The sequence below is a fragment of the Pelophylax lessonae genome (assembly GCF_965119305.1).
Source record: "Pelophylax lessonae genome assembly, chromosome: 5".
NCBI lineage: Eukaryota > Metazoa > Chordata > Amphibia > Anura > Ranidae > Pelophylax > Pelophylax lessonae.
The window spans coordinates 184,117,065-184,131,753 of record NC_138772.1 but is presented as its reverse complement, the minus strand read 5'-3'; the positions used below and the strand labels follow the sequence as shown (position 1 = coordinate 184,131,753).

At 43.5% G+C, this 14,689-nt stretch overlaps 1 protein-coding gene across 2 annotated transcripts in view; it reads right to left on the bottom strand.

Moving 5' to 3' along the window:
* Window positions 1-10,654: 10,654 nt before the first annotated feature.
* Window positions 10,655-14,689, bottom strand: part of LARS2 (leucyl-tRNA synthetase 2, mitochondrial) — a 355,149-nt gene continuing 351,114 nt past the window's right edge. For both annotated transcript variants that reach the window (XM_082258151.1, XM_082258152.1), the window contains exon 21: window positions 10,655-11,065. In XM_082258151.1, coding sequence (XP_082114277.1) covers window positions 10,886-11,065 — 180 coding nt within the window. In that variant the 3' untranslated portion in view covers window positions 10,655-10,885. The remainder of the gene's footprint in view (window positions 11,066-14,689) is intronic.

Below are 14,689 nucleotides of genomic sequence, written 5' to 3'. Positions count from 1 at the left end.
ATGTTCTCACTACAGTTGAAAACAATAGAATTTCGTTAGTTTGAAAAAAAGTTTCCACCCTTTTTCTTTCAAAAATGTTCTCCTCACTGCAGGTGAAAAAAATCAATGATTTCACATAAAAGTTTTGAAAACAAATATTTTGGAATGAAATTCTACTGGTGTATGGACAGCCTTTGGCACAGGCACTGTCACATTGATGTTTTGACCCCATTAACATAAAACTGAGCAAAAGTTCAGAAAAACTAAAAAAAAAAAATTCATTTGAAAAAAAAATGTTTTCTGAAAACATTTTATTTTCAAATGAATGCTATAGGCATCAAGCAACGTCACAATGGGAAGTGAGGTGGGGTTTATTCTGGGTTTTTTGGGGTTATTTTCAGAAACATAAAAAACGAAAACGTTGATTCATAAAGAATTCACAAAGTATCATCAGAACTTTCCGATAATACTTGGCTCCATCTAGTGGCCATATGCAGTGTTTTCTGTTTAATCACTTGACTTTCAGAAGGTTTTACCCCCTTCATGACCAAGCCATTTATTGCGATATGGCACTGCGTTACTTCAACTGACAAGTGCGCAGTCGTGCGAGACTGTACCCAAATAAAATTTTTGTCCATTTTTTCGAACCAATAGAGCTTGAATTTGGTGGTAGACCTCTGTGGTTTTTATTTTTTGTGCTATAAACAAAGAGACCAACAATTTTGAAAAAAAAAAAAAAAAAAAAAAAAAAACAATATTTTTTACTTTCTGCTATAAAACACACCCAATAAAAAAATTTAAAAAATCAAATTTATTTATCAATTTAGGCCAATATTTATTCTGCTACATATTTTTGGTTAAAAAAAAAAATCCCATTAAGCATATATTGATTGGTTTGCACAAAAGTTAAAGTGTCTACAAACTATGGGATATTTTTATTTTATTTTACTAGTAATGGTGGTGATCAGCAACTTATAGTGGGACTGCGATATTGAGGCCAACAAATTGGACAGCTAACTGACACTTTTTGGGGACCAGTGACACTAATACAGAGATCAGTGCTAAAAATATGCACGGTCACTGTAATGGCACTAGCCATTTTTGTGAAAGTGCATTTTTCCTTTATCATTACTTTTATATCAGTTCTATGTTTTCTTTTGTGATAACTATATAACAAAAATACTGCTATTGACATTTAAAACATAATTTTTCTGCATGTAAACAGGAAAAATTCGGATTATTCTTGTCATAAAAACCTATTATATGTATGGGATGTTCTGACAATTTTTTTATTGCTTCAGGAAATCATTCATATTGCTGGAGCTCAGATCTTACTAGTTTTAGCAACAGCAATCACAACGTGTCAGAAAATATGCTGAAGGCTGTTAATCTAATACTGATTTTCATTTGTACACCTGTCAAGCAGAGACCAGACAATGTTGAGATACTTCATTACTCTAAGTGAAAACAATATTTGGGGTAGTAATATATTTAATGCTTAAAGGTAAATTCCACCTTTTGCAAAAATGTTATAAATGCACCCACATTATTCAAAATGTGTGCATTTATTACACATATGCAGGGCTGATGGGGAAGAATCTTTTTCCAGGGACACCCATAATTTTTGTCTAATACCCTTGCCATATGTGTCGCTGTATAATACACTGGGATTAAAAGTACCATTTCAGTCTTTGCAGATGACACCAAGCTTTGCAGTGGAATAACTTATTTACAGGATGTCTCCAACTTACAAGCTGGCCTCAATGCACTGTTTCATTGGGCAACTGTGTGGCAAATGAGGTTTAATGTTGATAAATGTAAAGTTATGCTCTTGGGGGCTAAGAATATGCATGCATCATACATACTAGGCGGAGTAGAACTGGGGGAATCCATAGCGGAGAAGGATCTGGGTGTTCTGGTAGATCCTAAGCCTAATAATAGCATGCAATTCCAAGCTGCAGTTTCCAAAGCAAGCAATGTCCTTTCTTGTATTAACAGAGGCATAGACTCCAGAGAGAGAGAGATAGATATAATTTTGCCACTGTACAAATCATTAGTAATATCTGATCTAGAATATGCAGTTCAGTTTCGAGCACCAGTTCTTAAAAAGGATATCGGGGAACTGGAGAAAGTGCAGAGAAGGGCAATCAAACTGATAAGAGGCATGGAGGAGCTCAGCTATGAGAAAAGATTAGAGGAACTGAATTTATTCTCTCCTGAGAAGAGGAGATTAAGGAGAGATATGATCAACATGTAAATACATAAGGGCTCCATATAGTGAACTTGGTGTTGCGTTGTTCACTTTAAGGTCAACACAGAGGACAAGGGGGCAAGGATTACACCTAGAGGAAAACAGATTTTGTCTCCAAATACGGAAAGGTTTCTTCACCGTAAGAGCTGTGAAAATGTGGAATAGACTCCCTCCATAGGTGGTTCTGACTGGCTCACTAGATTGCTTTAAAAAAAGGCCTGGTTTCTTTCCTGGATGTACTTAATATAAGTGGGTACTAATATTTATAGGTAAAGTTGATCCAGGGAATATTCAATTGCCTCTCGGGGGATCAGGAAGGAAATTTTTTCCCCCGCTGTAGCAAATTGGATCATGCTTTGCTGGGGTTTTTTCGCCTTCCTCTGGATCAACTGCGGGTATAGGATTGTGTACATGGGATTGTATAGTTGGGTTTTCATTACGTTTTTTTTTTGGTTTTTATTGGTTGAGCCAGATTGACTTGTGTCTTTTTTCAACCTGACTAACTATGTAACACAGAAGGGTCCACCAGGTTTCGATCTGAATAAGATGGTATTACTAATGCGGGCTGCTTTACCTTGCCAGATACATTTGGTAAAAGTGGTCCGGATGGATCTAAAGAAAACCAGTGGGAGCTGAATAGGTAAGGTTTGGATCAAATATGGGCAATGAGACATTGAAAGTCATTTACTAAAACTGACCAGTGCAAAATCTGATGCAGCGCTGCATAGAATCGGTTTCCAGGCTTTATTGGCAAAGATTATTGAACAAGCTGAATTTACAAGCGGATTGGCCACCATGCACCGCTGCACCAGATTCTGAGTCACCAGTTTTTAGTAAGTATCCCCCACTATGTTCATCTACAAAAGGTTACATCTACCAAACCAGGATAAGGCTAGTTTTAGCCTGCAATTAAGGTCTCCTCGTAGGGAGGAAGAGATCAGCAAGAAATTTTGTTTAAACAAGAAGGTTTAGGTTTGCTGGAATTTCTGTACCCAGGTATTGAATGGCCTGTTTGGCCCAACAGAATGGAAAGTTTGAACATATATATAAAAGGGTACTAACTGAGGGAGATGTTAAAGAGGAGCTTCACCCAAAATGGGCAGGTCATTTTTCAGGGAGGAGCAGGTACCTAGTTTTACCTGCTCCCACCTCGCCTAAGCGATCTGAGCGGAAGTTCTCCTCTCCCTCTCCACAGTTTTCTGGGACACGTCACAGGTTCCAGAAGACTGCGGGACCATTTACAAAGCACAGCTCACGCATGTGCAGTGGGCAGGTGGCTGTGAAGCTACAAACAGCACAGCTGGCTACCCACAGTTAGGAAGCTGGTGGCAGGAACCTGAAGGCTAGTGAAGAACTAGCCCGGATGAGGACAGTATTGGATCCCTGGACAGGTAAGTGTCCTGTTATTAAGTCAGAAGCTACAGGATTTGGAGCTGATGACTTTTCTTTTTTTCTTTTCCAAAGAACCTATTTAAGGGCCTCTGATGTTTGAAAATGTACTTAAATTGGACATTACCTAATTTACTTTACCTAAAGTGGATAGGGAAGTATACAGATCCCTCTCAAAAAAGTAGCATATTGTGATAAAGTTCATTATTTTCTGTAATGTACTGATAAACATTAGACTTTCATATATTTTAGATTCATTACACACAACTGAAGTAGTGCAAGCTTTTTATTGTTTTAATATTGATGATTTTGGCATACAGCTCATGAAAAACCAAAATTCCTATCTCAAAAAATTAGCATATCATGAAAAGGTTCTCTAAACGAGCTATTAACCTAATCATCTGAATCAACTAATTAACTCTAAACACCTGCAAAAGATTCCTGAGGCTTTTAAAAACTCCCAGCCTGGTTCATTACTCAAAACCGCAATCATGGGTAAGACTGTTGACCTGACTGCTGTCCAGAAGGCCATCATTGACACCCTCAAGCAAGAGGGTAAGACACAGAAAGAAATTTCTGAATGAATAGGCTGTTCCCAGAATGCTGTATCAAGGCACCTCAGTGGGAAGTCTGTGGGAAGGAAAAAGTGTGGCAGAAAACGCTGCACAACGAGAAGAGGTGACCGGACCCTGAGGAAGATTGTGGAGACGGACCGATTCCAGACCTTGGGGGACCTGCGGAAGCAGTGGACTGAGTCTGGAGTAGAAACATCTAGAGCCACCGTGTACAGGCGTGTGCAGGAAATGGGCTACAGGTGCTGCATTCCCCAGGTCAAGCCACTTTTGAACCAGAAACAGCGGCAGAAGCGCCTGACCTGGGCTACAGAGAAGCAGCACTGGACTGTTGCTCAGTGGTCCAAAGTACTTTTTTCGGATGAAAGCAAATTTTGCATGTCATTCGGAAATCAAGGTGCCAGAGTCTGGAGGAAGACTGGGGAGAGGGAAATGCCAAAATGCCTGAAGTCCAGTGTCAAGTACCCACAGTCAGTGATGGTCTGGGGTGCCATGTCAGCTGCCGGTGTTGGTCCACTGTGTTTTATCAAGGGCAGGGTCAATGCAGCTAGCTATCAGGAGATTTTGGAGCACTTCATGCTTCCATCTGCTGAAAAGCTTTATGGAGATGAAGATTTCATTTTTCAGCACGACCTGGCACCTGCTCACAGTGCCAAAACCACTGGTAAATGGTTTACTGACCATGGTTTTACTGTGCTCAATTGGCCTGCCAACTCTCCTGACCTGAACCCCATAGAGAATCTGTGGGATGTTGTGAAGAGAAAGTTGAGAGACGCAAGACCCAACACTCTGGATGAGCTCAAGGCCGCTATCGAAGCATCCTGGGCCTCCATAACACCTCAGCAGTGCCACAGGCTGATTGCCTCCATGCCACGCCACATTGAAGCAGTAATTTCTGCAAAAGGATTCCCGACCAAGTATTGAGTGCATAACTGAACATAATTATTTGAAGGTTGACTTTTTTTGTATTTAAAACACTTTTTTTTTATTGGTCGGATGAAATATGCTAATTTTTTGAGATAGGAATTTTGGTTTTTCATGAGCTGTATGCCAAAATCATCAATATTAAAACAATAAAAGGCTTGCACTACTTCAGTTGTGTGTAATGAATCTAAAATATATGAAAGTCTAATGTTTATCAGTACATTACAGAAAATAATGAACTTTATCACAATATGCTAATTTTTTGAGAGGGACCTGTAAGAATGGAGTTTTGCTAAGAGGGATGGACGGGGAATGGTGAGGTTAGCATTATAGCAAAGGAGGTCGTCAGCATATGCTGCAACCTTGTGATGAAAATCTCCTGCCACTAAGCCCTTCAGGGTTAAATCAGATGTGTTTTAGAAATGATTCTAGTGTGAGCACAAAAGGTGGAGGAGAGAGGGCAACTCTGGCTCTGTTACTTATGTTCAGGAGTTTGGATTTAAAGCCTTCATGGAATCAAATACAGAGCTCTAATCCAGGATTGAAATTGGGTAGGAATACCAACACTGGTAATGTGAAGATAAATAACAATAAATATGTGAAGTGAGATTCTAGACATATAAATTAGTATGTGCAAATGAAGCATAAATAGTGCAAACATATATTAAAGTGCATAGTGACATAAACCATGTTAAATGGTCAAAAATATGCATATAAGCAATAAATAATGATTAAAAACATATAGTCCATCCAATTCATGAAAAAATATATAAACAAATACAATGTTGTCTGTAGACAACCAAAGTGCAAAATCTCCACCAAAAGTGCAAAGTGCAAAATCTCCTTACGAAAGGGTGACTGTGATCTCTGGTATATATGAGACCATTGGGTGCGGTGTGAGTGTCAGTTCTTGTGGAGGATATCTCGGCTGCGGTCTCAAGTGGTTACCCATTGATTTTTCCATATGGATTGTGATGCATTTGGAGGTGGTCTCTGAGTACTGAAGGCCTTCCACCATCAGCAATACAGTGACAAACATCTCTCCTCATATGCGTGAGTGACCTAAAGAGTGTATACTCTATTGGGGCCTATCCATCTGGTAAGACCCCTACCTACCTCATTCACCAGTGGTGGTCATATATACCAGAGATCACAGTCTCCCTTTCTTAAGATTTAGCACTTTGCACTTTTGGTGGACTTTTACTTTAACTCTATGAGAGGTCATCAGCTGTTGCGAATTGACACTGTACCGAGTGGTAATAACGTTTAGGGCAGCCGGTTCCCAGGGATGAATGCCCAGAACGCAGACTTCATAAATTCTAGGCATTTATCCCTGGTAGCATACTGGTCTAAACGTTCATACCACTTGGTGTATTGTCCAGCTGCAGAGGCTGTCAGCCTCTCATAGAGTTAAACAAGCTGCTGGCGGTGGGCTGGACAGTGGTGTTAGAGGAAACCTCTTTTGGCTCTTTTCAATTCTGTGGATTGGGAGGAGAGGAGCTCTCCTCCAACACTACCATCTTGAGACAGGACAATGTTATGTTCTGGGCCTTTCTTTCCTTCAGTTCCATATAGAAGTAACCCAATAGCTCTTCCCATTTGAAAATAGATGTAGCTGTAGTTTGCTCTAACCATATGATGCTGATGAGGTTGCACAGAGCAGGTAAGTATAACATATATTATTTTAAACCCCCCCCCCCCCAAAAAAAATGGGATTTTTGTCTTACCGTAAAATCCATTTCTCTGATGTTTATTGACGGACACAGCTCCTGATTGTTCTTAACCATTGGAATTTTACTACCCTATAGGAGTAGGACACTAGGCAGGAAAAAGCTTGACTACGCATATGGGCAGTCCCAGAGGTATACTCCCACTCTCAGGTATAGGCACCCGGCTTTGTTACAAGTAGTGTCAGAAGAAAGCCAACTCCACAGAGGGGTGGGTGCTGTGTCAGTCAATCAACATCAGAGAAATGGATTTTACGGCAAGTCAAAAATCCCATTTTCTCTTTCGTTCATTTATAGACACAGCTCCTGATTCATCTTAACCATTGGGACGTCCTAAAGCAGTGTTAAACATGAGGGGTGGGAAAAAAAGCAGAAATAAAATTCCCAAGGCTAACCATGGCCAACCAGGTAACATGAAGCTCAACCATAAACAACTGGAGCTCACCTGAAAAAAACAATACACCCTCAAAGAAGAACAGGTCCTTTAAACAGCAGCCAGAAAAACCTTGACGAAAAAAGAAGCATCTGCAGATGCCAACACATCAACTTTATAAAACTTTTGTAAAAGTGTGCACCGACGACCAGGTGGCCACCTTGCAGACATGCGTCACTGACGCTTGATGACAGAAGCCCAGGAGACACTAAGCGCCCTAGTAGAGTGCTCCTTGACAGGGAAAGGAGGAACCTGATGCAATAGGCCTGAACCACTGTCTGTCTGATCCATCCTTTGTGAGATCTGTCCGTGAGCACAAATAGAGAGTCTGACTTCCTAAAAGACTTTGTAGCTGCCAGGTACATCCTAATTGCCCGGACCACATCCAAGGCATGCAAGGAATTTAATTTGGATGTTTGGCCTGGGACACAGGGAAGGCAACACAATGTCTTCATTCAAATGACAGTCAGAGACTACCTTAGGAAGGAATGACGGACAGGGGCGAAACACCACCTTATCTTTGTGATTCACCAATATGGTAAACGACAGGATAACGCCACCAGTTCCGACACCCTTTGCTCAGAGAAGATAAAAAAAAAGGCCACCTTCTGGGGCAGCGCAAGCAGGGAAACCTCCCGGTTATTTTCAAAGGGAGGCTTCTGTAGAGCAGAAAGCACCACAATAAGATCCCAGGGCGGCAACAAAGCCCGCACTGAAGGAACCAAATGTCGGACACCCTGAAGAAAGGTACGCACCTGGGAGTGTGAGGCCAAAGGTCGTTGGAAAAAGACCGGCAAAACCGATACCTGGCCCTTGGCAGTACTCAAGGCCAATTTCTGTTAAACCCCCCCGTTGACGGAAGGTTAAGATCAAAGCCATCGAGAAGGAGAGAGGATGAGCCCCAAGAGACTGACACCACGCAATCCATGTCTTCCATGTAGGATGGTAGATCATCCTAGAAGTAGATTTCCTAGCTTTCAACAGTGTAGGAATCACTGACTCAGACAAACCTCCATCCTCAGCACCTGCCGTTTAACAGCCTAGCCGTCAAAGCCAGTGACTGTAAAGCAGGATGGAAGATCGGTCCTTGGGACAGCAGATCCTCCCTGAGAGGAAGTCCCCAAGAAGCATTGGCGACCAGCCATACCAGATCGGCGTACCAAGATCAGCGAGGTCAGTCTGGACGGAATCCCTTCTGCTTTGATCCTGCACAGGAGTCATGGCAGAAATTTGAGAGAGCTGGATGAATGAACCCGTCCGCCCACCTTAGAATCCCGGCTACTTACATAGCCGCCAGGACACTACTTGTGTCCTCTTGGTGATTGACAACTTTACTCACAGAAGTCACATCAGCATTAGATAAGAAGCAATTCCTATGAAAACATTTTTTCATATTTTCTTTTTTTAACCCTCACCTTTCCTGCAAGGTTATCCTTGCTGCCTAAAAATTCTCCTCCCAAGCACATTCTATTAACACTTGAGCGTAGTGCAAACGCCCATTCCAGCTTGTATTTTTCACCTGTAAATACCCGTCGCGCATAGGGCAGATTATTCACTTAAATAGGCTGCCCTTCGCATGACAAATGCTCCAAAGTAGCTCAAGAACTTTTTTTGGTCGTGGTGCGTCACACATTTTTTCAGTGCATGTTTTGTCACACAACAAATGTGCGGCAAAACTTGCATCTGCTAACCGTGATTGGGGTGTCATGTACAAGTAGGCTGCATTCACATGTTTGTGAACACATCGCAACCTGCACAGAAAACACAAACTTGACAATGTGATGCACGTTTGCAGCATGTTTTGGAAACACATGGCAAAGCACGCATTGTCCGTGCGGGTTGCCGTACATTTGGAAAACGGGCAGATGTGACTGTTGCCTAATCGTTAACTACACCACAATCGTGATAAGCATGCCATTATGGTGACCCAACTGTGATGGGTGTTTGCCGCACGTTCGGAAACAAGCAGATGTGGATGCAGTAATTGTTAATGACACCCCAATCACAGTTAGATGATGTGTGTTTTGCCACGTGACCAAAGACGCTACAAAAGTGCCAAAATGCTTGACGCTCCATGATGGAAAAGGATCTTAAAACTACTTTGGGGCGTTTATCGCATGTAGAGAAGACTATTTAAGTTCACACTTAAAAAACACAAGCAGGGATGTGCTTTTCTGCTACACTTGGGTCTGAATGGACCGTGCTTGGAAAGGGAGTTTTTAGGCAACAAGCATGACCTGGGAGGAGAGGCGAGTGTTAAAAAAAAAAAAAAAAAAACAGATTTCATCAAAGTCTGTATAAAAAAACACTTCTTATCTAATGCAGATGCGATTTTTGTGAAGGTTAACATAGAATTCTATGGGGCTGAAAGTACGATGGAGTCACACCAAAGTAGCGCAGGAACCGTTTCCAAAATCACAGTTGCATTGATTAGGACAGGCATTATGTAATTTTACTTGTCATGCGATTCTGTGTGAAGTGTAAACCAGGGCTAAACTATGTTGCTGTATAAAAGCTTTTAATATATAACTTATGTTTGTATGTCTTCAAATCACCTTTTTTGAAATATTTCTTCAAATATAAAATAGCGTAAATAAAAACAGTAATTTATTAAAAATAATGCTTAAATGTATAAATGAGCATTTATTTCACTTGATTGCTTTTTGGCTTCAAGAGGTAGTAAAATATGTACAAAAGTACAGTGCTTTATTTTATTATACACAACCAATGTAACAATTTAGTAGCTTGTACTCACAAAATCATAGTTAAATGCATAATCCATCAGAAAACAACCTTCTAACATATACAGAAACCACAGGAAAATGTATTATTCAGTCGGAGTATGACAACCACGACTTCAGTAATGAACACATCATGTGCATCAAAGTATTTTCTAGGCTGTAAATTCATACATTCATATTGTCTCCTGCCATTTGTCAGACACTTCTGTTAATAAAGTAGGCCTGAGTTACAAACAGTACATTCATAGATTCCAGGACAGTCATAGAGACAAGAAAAAAAATGTGCATATATAGAAGAAGCGCCAGACCAAATGATAAGAGTCCAATTTCTTTTATTGGTATTGTGCTAAAAGACAGCTAACGTGTTTTGGGGGGTCAAAGGAACATCCCCCTAATGAAGGGGGAGGTCCTTTGAACCTGAAATGCATTAGCTGTCTTTCATCACAATACCAATAAATGAAATTGGACTTTTATCTTTTGGTCTGGTGCTCCTTCCATATATACACATTTTCTTCTACCAACCTGCTGGGGTACCCACTGGAGGGTAGCCTGTTCTGTCATGAGCAGCCTAACCTGAGTCCAAATCTTTCTGCCCTCTCATTAATTGGTTAATTTATATCAAAGTCCCATCACCTAGAGACAAGATCTGCCATGTTTCAGCTGCTAAAACAGGTCACGGCTAGACATTTGCATACAGCTGTATTGCTTGTTTCAATCCGCCCGGTACATGAAGTATTAATTTGCCCGGTTGTATCATAAGAATATTTGTGGCTGTGGCATTGACTTTTAACTCTTCACTGAATTTTCAGCTGAGAAGGATGGATTCCCATTATTACAGTGATTTCCTTTTTTTTTTTTTTAAATGAAATTTACTCTTGCAGAAGGAAGTTGATAAGAGCTGTCCTTGGGGATAGGATGGTCCTCTTAATCGTGCGTCCATGTAGATGTGTCACACCTAGATGACTCTGCATCACCAGATCTTGGATCTTCTCACAGTCCCGGGAAACATCAAAAGGTACGCTGACCGTGCCACAGGCTTTGTTATTAATCTATAAAAGAAACCATAGAACAAGCTCAATCAAGCTGTTTCCTTTTGGGAAGAGTTACCTTTTAGGCCCCATGCACACGGGGCGTTAGAAAAAACGTACGTCAAAGTTAGTTCTGACGCCGGAAAAAGCAGCTGTAAAAACGTGCTTTCAGTAGCTTTTTCCATTGGCGTTATTGCACGTTTTGCCACGTTGCTTTTAGCAGCGTTTTTTTTTCTTCCATTCAAAATCAATGGTTCCCTATGGGAGCCTATTGATTTGAATGGAGGTCGCACCGCAACACCGCAAGTCGGATCCGACTTGCGCTGTGAGAATCTTGAGGGGGAACTCCACGCCAAAATGGGAAAAAAACGGCGTGGGGGTCCCCCCCAGGGTTCCAAACCAGGCCCTTCGGGTCTGTTATGGAATTTGAGGGTAGCCCCATGCCGAAAAAACGGCATGGGGTCCCCCCAAAATCCATACCAAACCCTTATCCGAGCATGCAGCCCGGCAGGCCAGGAAAGGGGAGGGGACGAGCGAGCGGCCCCACCCCCCCTGGACCACACCAGGCCACATGCCCTCAACATGGGGGGGTGTTGGTGCTTTGGGGGAGGGGGAGCTCTGCACCCCCCACCTCAAAGCACCTTGCCCCCATGTTGATGAGGACAAGGGCCTCATCCCCACAACCCTGGCCGGTGGTTGTGGGGGTCTGCGGGCAGGGGGCTCATCGGAATCTGGAAGCCCCCTTTAACAAGGGGGCACCCCAGATCCCGGACCCCCTCCCTATGTGAATGGGTATGGGGTACACTGTACCCCTACCCATTCACCCCATAAAAGGCAGTGTATGGAAATAACGACAAGAGACGTTTTGGAAAGTTTATTAAAAAACTTCATCCGACTCTTCTTGTCTTCTCCTCTCCGGGGGTCTTCTCCGGGGTCTTCTGCTCTTTTGCTGTCCGCCCTTCTTGTCTTCTCCTCTCCGGGGTCTTCTCCGGGGTCTTCTGCTCTTTTGCTGTCCGCCCTTCTTGTCTTCTCCTCTCCGGGGTCTTCTCCGGGGTCTTCTGCTCTTTTGCTGTCCCCCTCTTCTTGTGTTCTTGTCTCCGGGGTCTTCTGCTGTCCCCTCTTCTGCTGTCCTCTCTTCTTTTCTTCTCCTCTCCGGTCTTCTGCTCTTTTGCTGTCGGCTGTCTTCTTCCTCCGGTCCTCCTCCGACGACGTCTCCGCTGATTATGCCTATCTCCGGTCTCTTCAGCTTATTATATAGCCATTAGGGGCGTGGCCCCGATGACGTCATCTGGAGACCCCGCCCCCTCATGTCACAGACGACGTCATATGTGACATGAGGGGGCGGGGCCTCCAGATGACGTCATCGGGGCCACGCCCCTAATGGCTATATAATAAGCTGAAGAGACCGGAGATAGGCATAATCAGCGGAGACGTCGTCGGAGGAGGACCGGAGGAAGAAGACAGCCGACAGCCGACAGCAAAAGAGCAGAAGACCGGAGAGGAGAAGAAAAGAAGAGAGGACAGCAGAAGAGGGGACAGCAGAAGACCCCGGAGACAAGAACACAAGAAGAGGGGGACAGCAAAAGAGCAGAAGACCCCGGAGAGGAGAAGACAAGAAGAGTCGGATGAAGATTTTTAATAAACTTTCCAAAACGTCTCTTGTCGTTATTTCCATACACTGCCTTTTATGGGGTGAATGGGTAGGGGTACAGTGTACCCCATACCCATTCACATAGGGAGGGGGTCCGGGATCTGGGGTGCCCCCTTGTTAAAGGGGGCTTCCAGATTCCGATGAGCCCCCTGCCCGCAGACCCCCACAACCACCGGCCAGGGTTGTGGGGATGAGGCCCTTGTCCTCATCAACATGGGGGCAAGGTGCTTTGAGGTGGGGGGTGCAGAGCTCCCCCTGCCCCAAAGCACCAACACCCCCCCATGTTGAGGGCATGTGGCCTGGTGTGGTCCAGGGGGGGTGGGGCCGCTCGCTCGTCCCCTCCCCTTTCCTGGCCTGCCGGGCTGCATGCTCGGATAAGGGTTTGGTATGGATTTTGGGGGGACCCCATGCCGTTTTTTCGGCATGGGGCTACCCTCAAATTCCATAACAGACCCGAAGGGCCTGGTTTGGAACCCTGGGGGGGACCCCACGCCGTTTTTTTCCCATTTTGGCGTGGAGTTCCCCCTCAAGATTCCCACAGCGCAAGTCACCCCGCAAGTCGGATCCGACTTGCGGTGTTGCGGTGCGACCTCCATTCAAATCAATAGGATCCCATAGGGAACCATTGATTTTGAATGGAAGAAAAAAAAACGTATAACGTGGCTTAACGCACGTTAAGCAACGTTATAGCAAAGTTATTCAGCTTTTAGCAGCGTCAGGCGTTTTTAACGCTGTAACGCTGGTCCTCAGAACGCGCAGGTGGTGGGTTCTTGTTGCAGCCTAAAAACGTCTAAGCCACTTACAGCTCAAAAACGTCTGAGTGTGCATGAGGCCATAGAATAACATGGAGGGGCGTTTTTAGGCTGCAAAAAGAAAACGCCTGACGCTGCTTACAGCGGCGTTAAAAACGTCCCGTGTGCATGGGGCCTTAAAGATGTAAAATGTGTGTATATTCACTATGCACCTATTTTGTGTTAATATTCTGCAACTGTTTCTGCAACTTCCACATTTTTAAATGCTAGCACTTCCGTTTTATTGTATTATTTGTTAGGATTTAAAAATTATCCACTGGAGGGTGCTTTGTATTTGATGCGTCCTTCTCCTTTAACCTCACTGATTAACCAGATATGGACCCTGAACGTACCAGGCACACCCCAAGGCCTGTTTCACCTGGACTACAGCTTGTATAGGAGCAGTGTGAACAGCAAGTGTTTGCAGAACTTTTAGCAAGCTTTGTTAAGGCTTTTATGGCTCATTTACACTTGTAATTGGGTGGTCTTAAAACCCCATGGTTACCCGTGATTTTATCCACCCTCAACCACTCTTCCTTTTGTTGCGAGGGCAGCGGCCGGGGGTCTACACATACCGCAGAGACAATATTTTGCTTCAAGTGAATGGGGCTGCAATGCCACCGCACACATTGTCTGGTATTTAGGGGGGTGTCTTCTGCTCTTTAAAGAGCAATCTGAATCTGATCACTTTTCGAACAGCAATGTGGGTGTAAATGAGCCCTAGGGCTGGGTTCACACTGGTGTGTACACAAACATTGCATATTATTCGCACTGCATTGCTATGCAGATCACATGCGATGTCTGTGCGATGCAAATTCAGTCATACACTTTGTATGGCTGATATATCATCACATTCGGACCAAAATGGTACAGGACCATTTTTTTGGTCCGCACTGGAATTGAATCGTATGGGTGCTCACACCCATGCAATCTGATTCCTGTACCATTTCACAGTTTGCACTGCGATCTGCAAAGCGATCTAGGGGTGCCATTAACTTTACATTGACACCCTTTGCGGTTTGCAGAGGGCAGTGTGAACTGCCTGTGAGTAGCATGTGATGCGGGAACCCACACTGGAATTGCGCTGGTTCCCATATCGCAAGTGTGAACCCAGCCTAAAAGTACCAATCGGCTCCAGTTTGTAAATGTTTAACACCAATCCTAATGGGAGCGCTGATTGTCACTTTAAACAAGCTGCTAGCA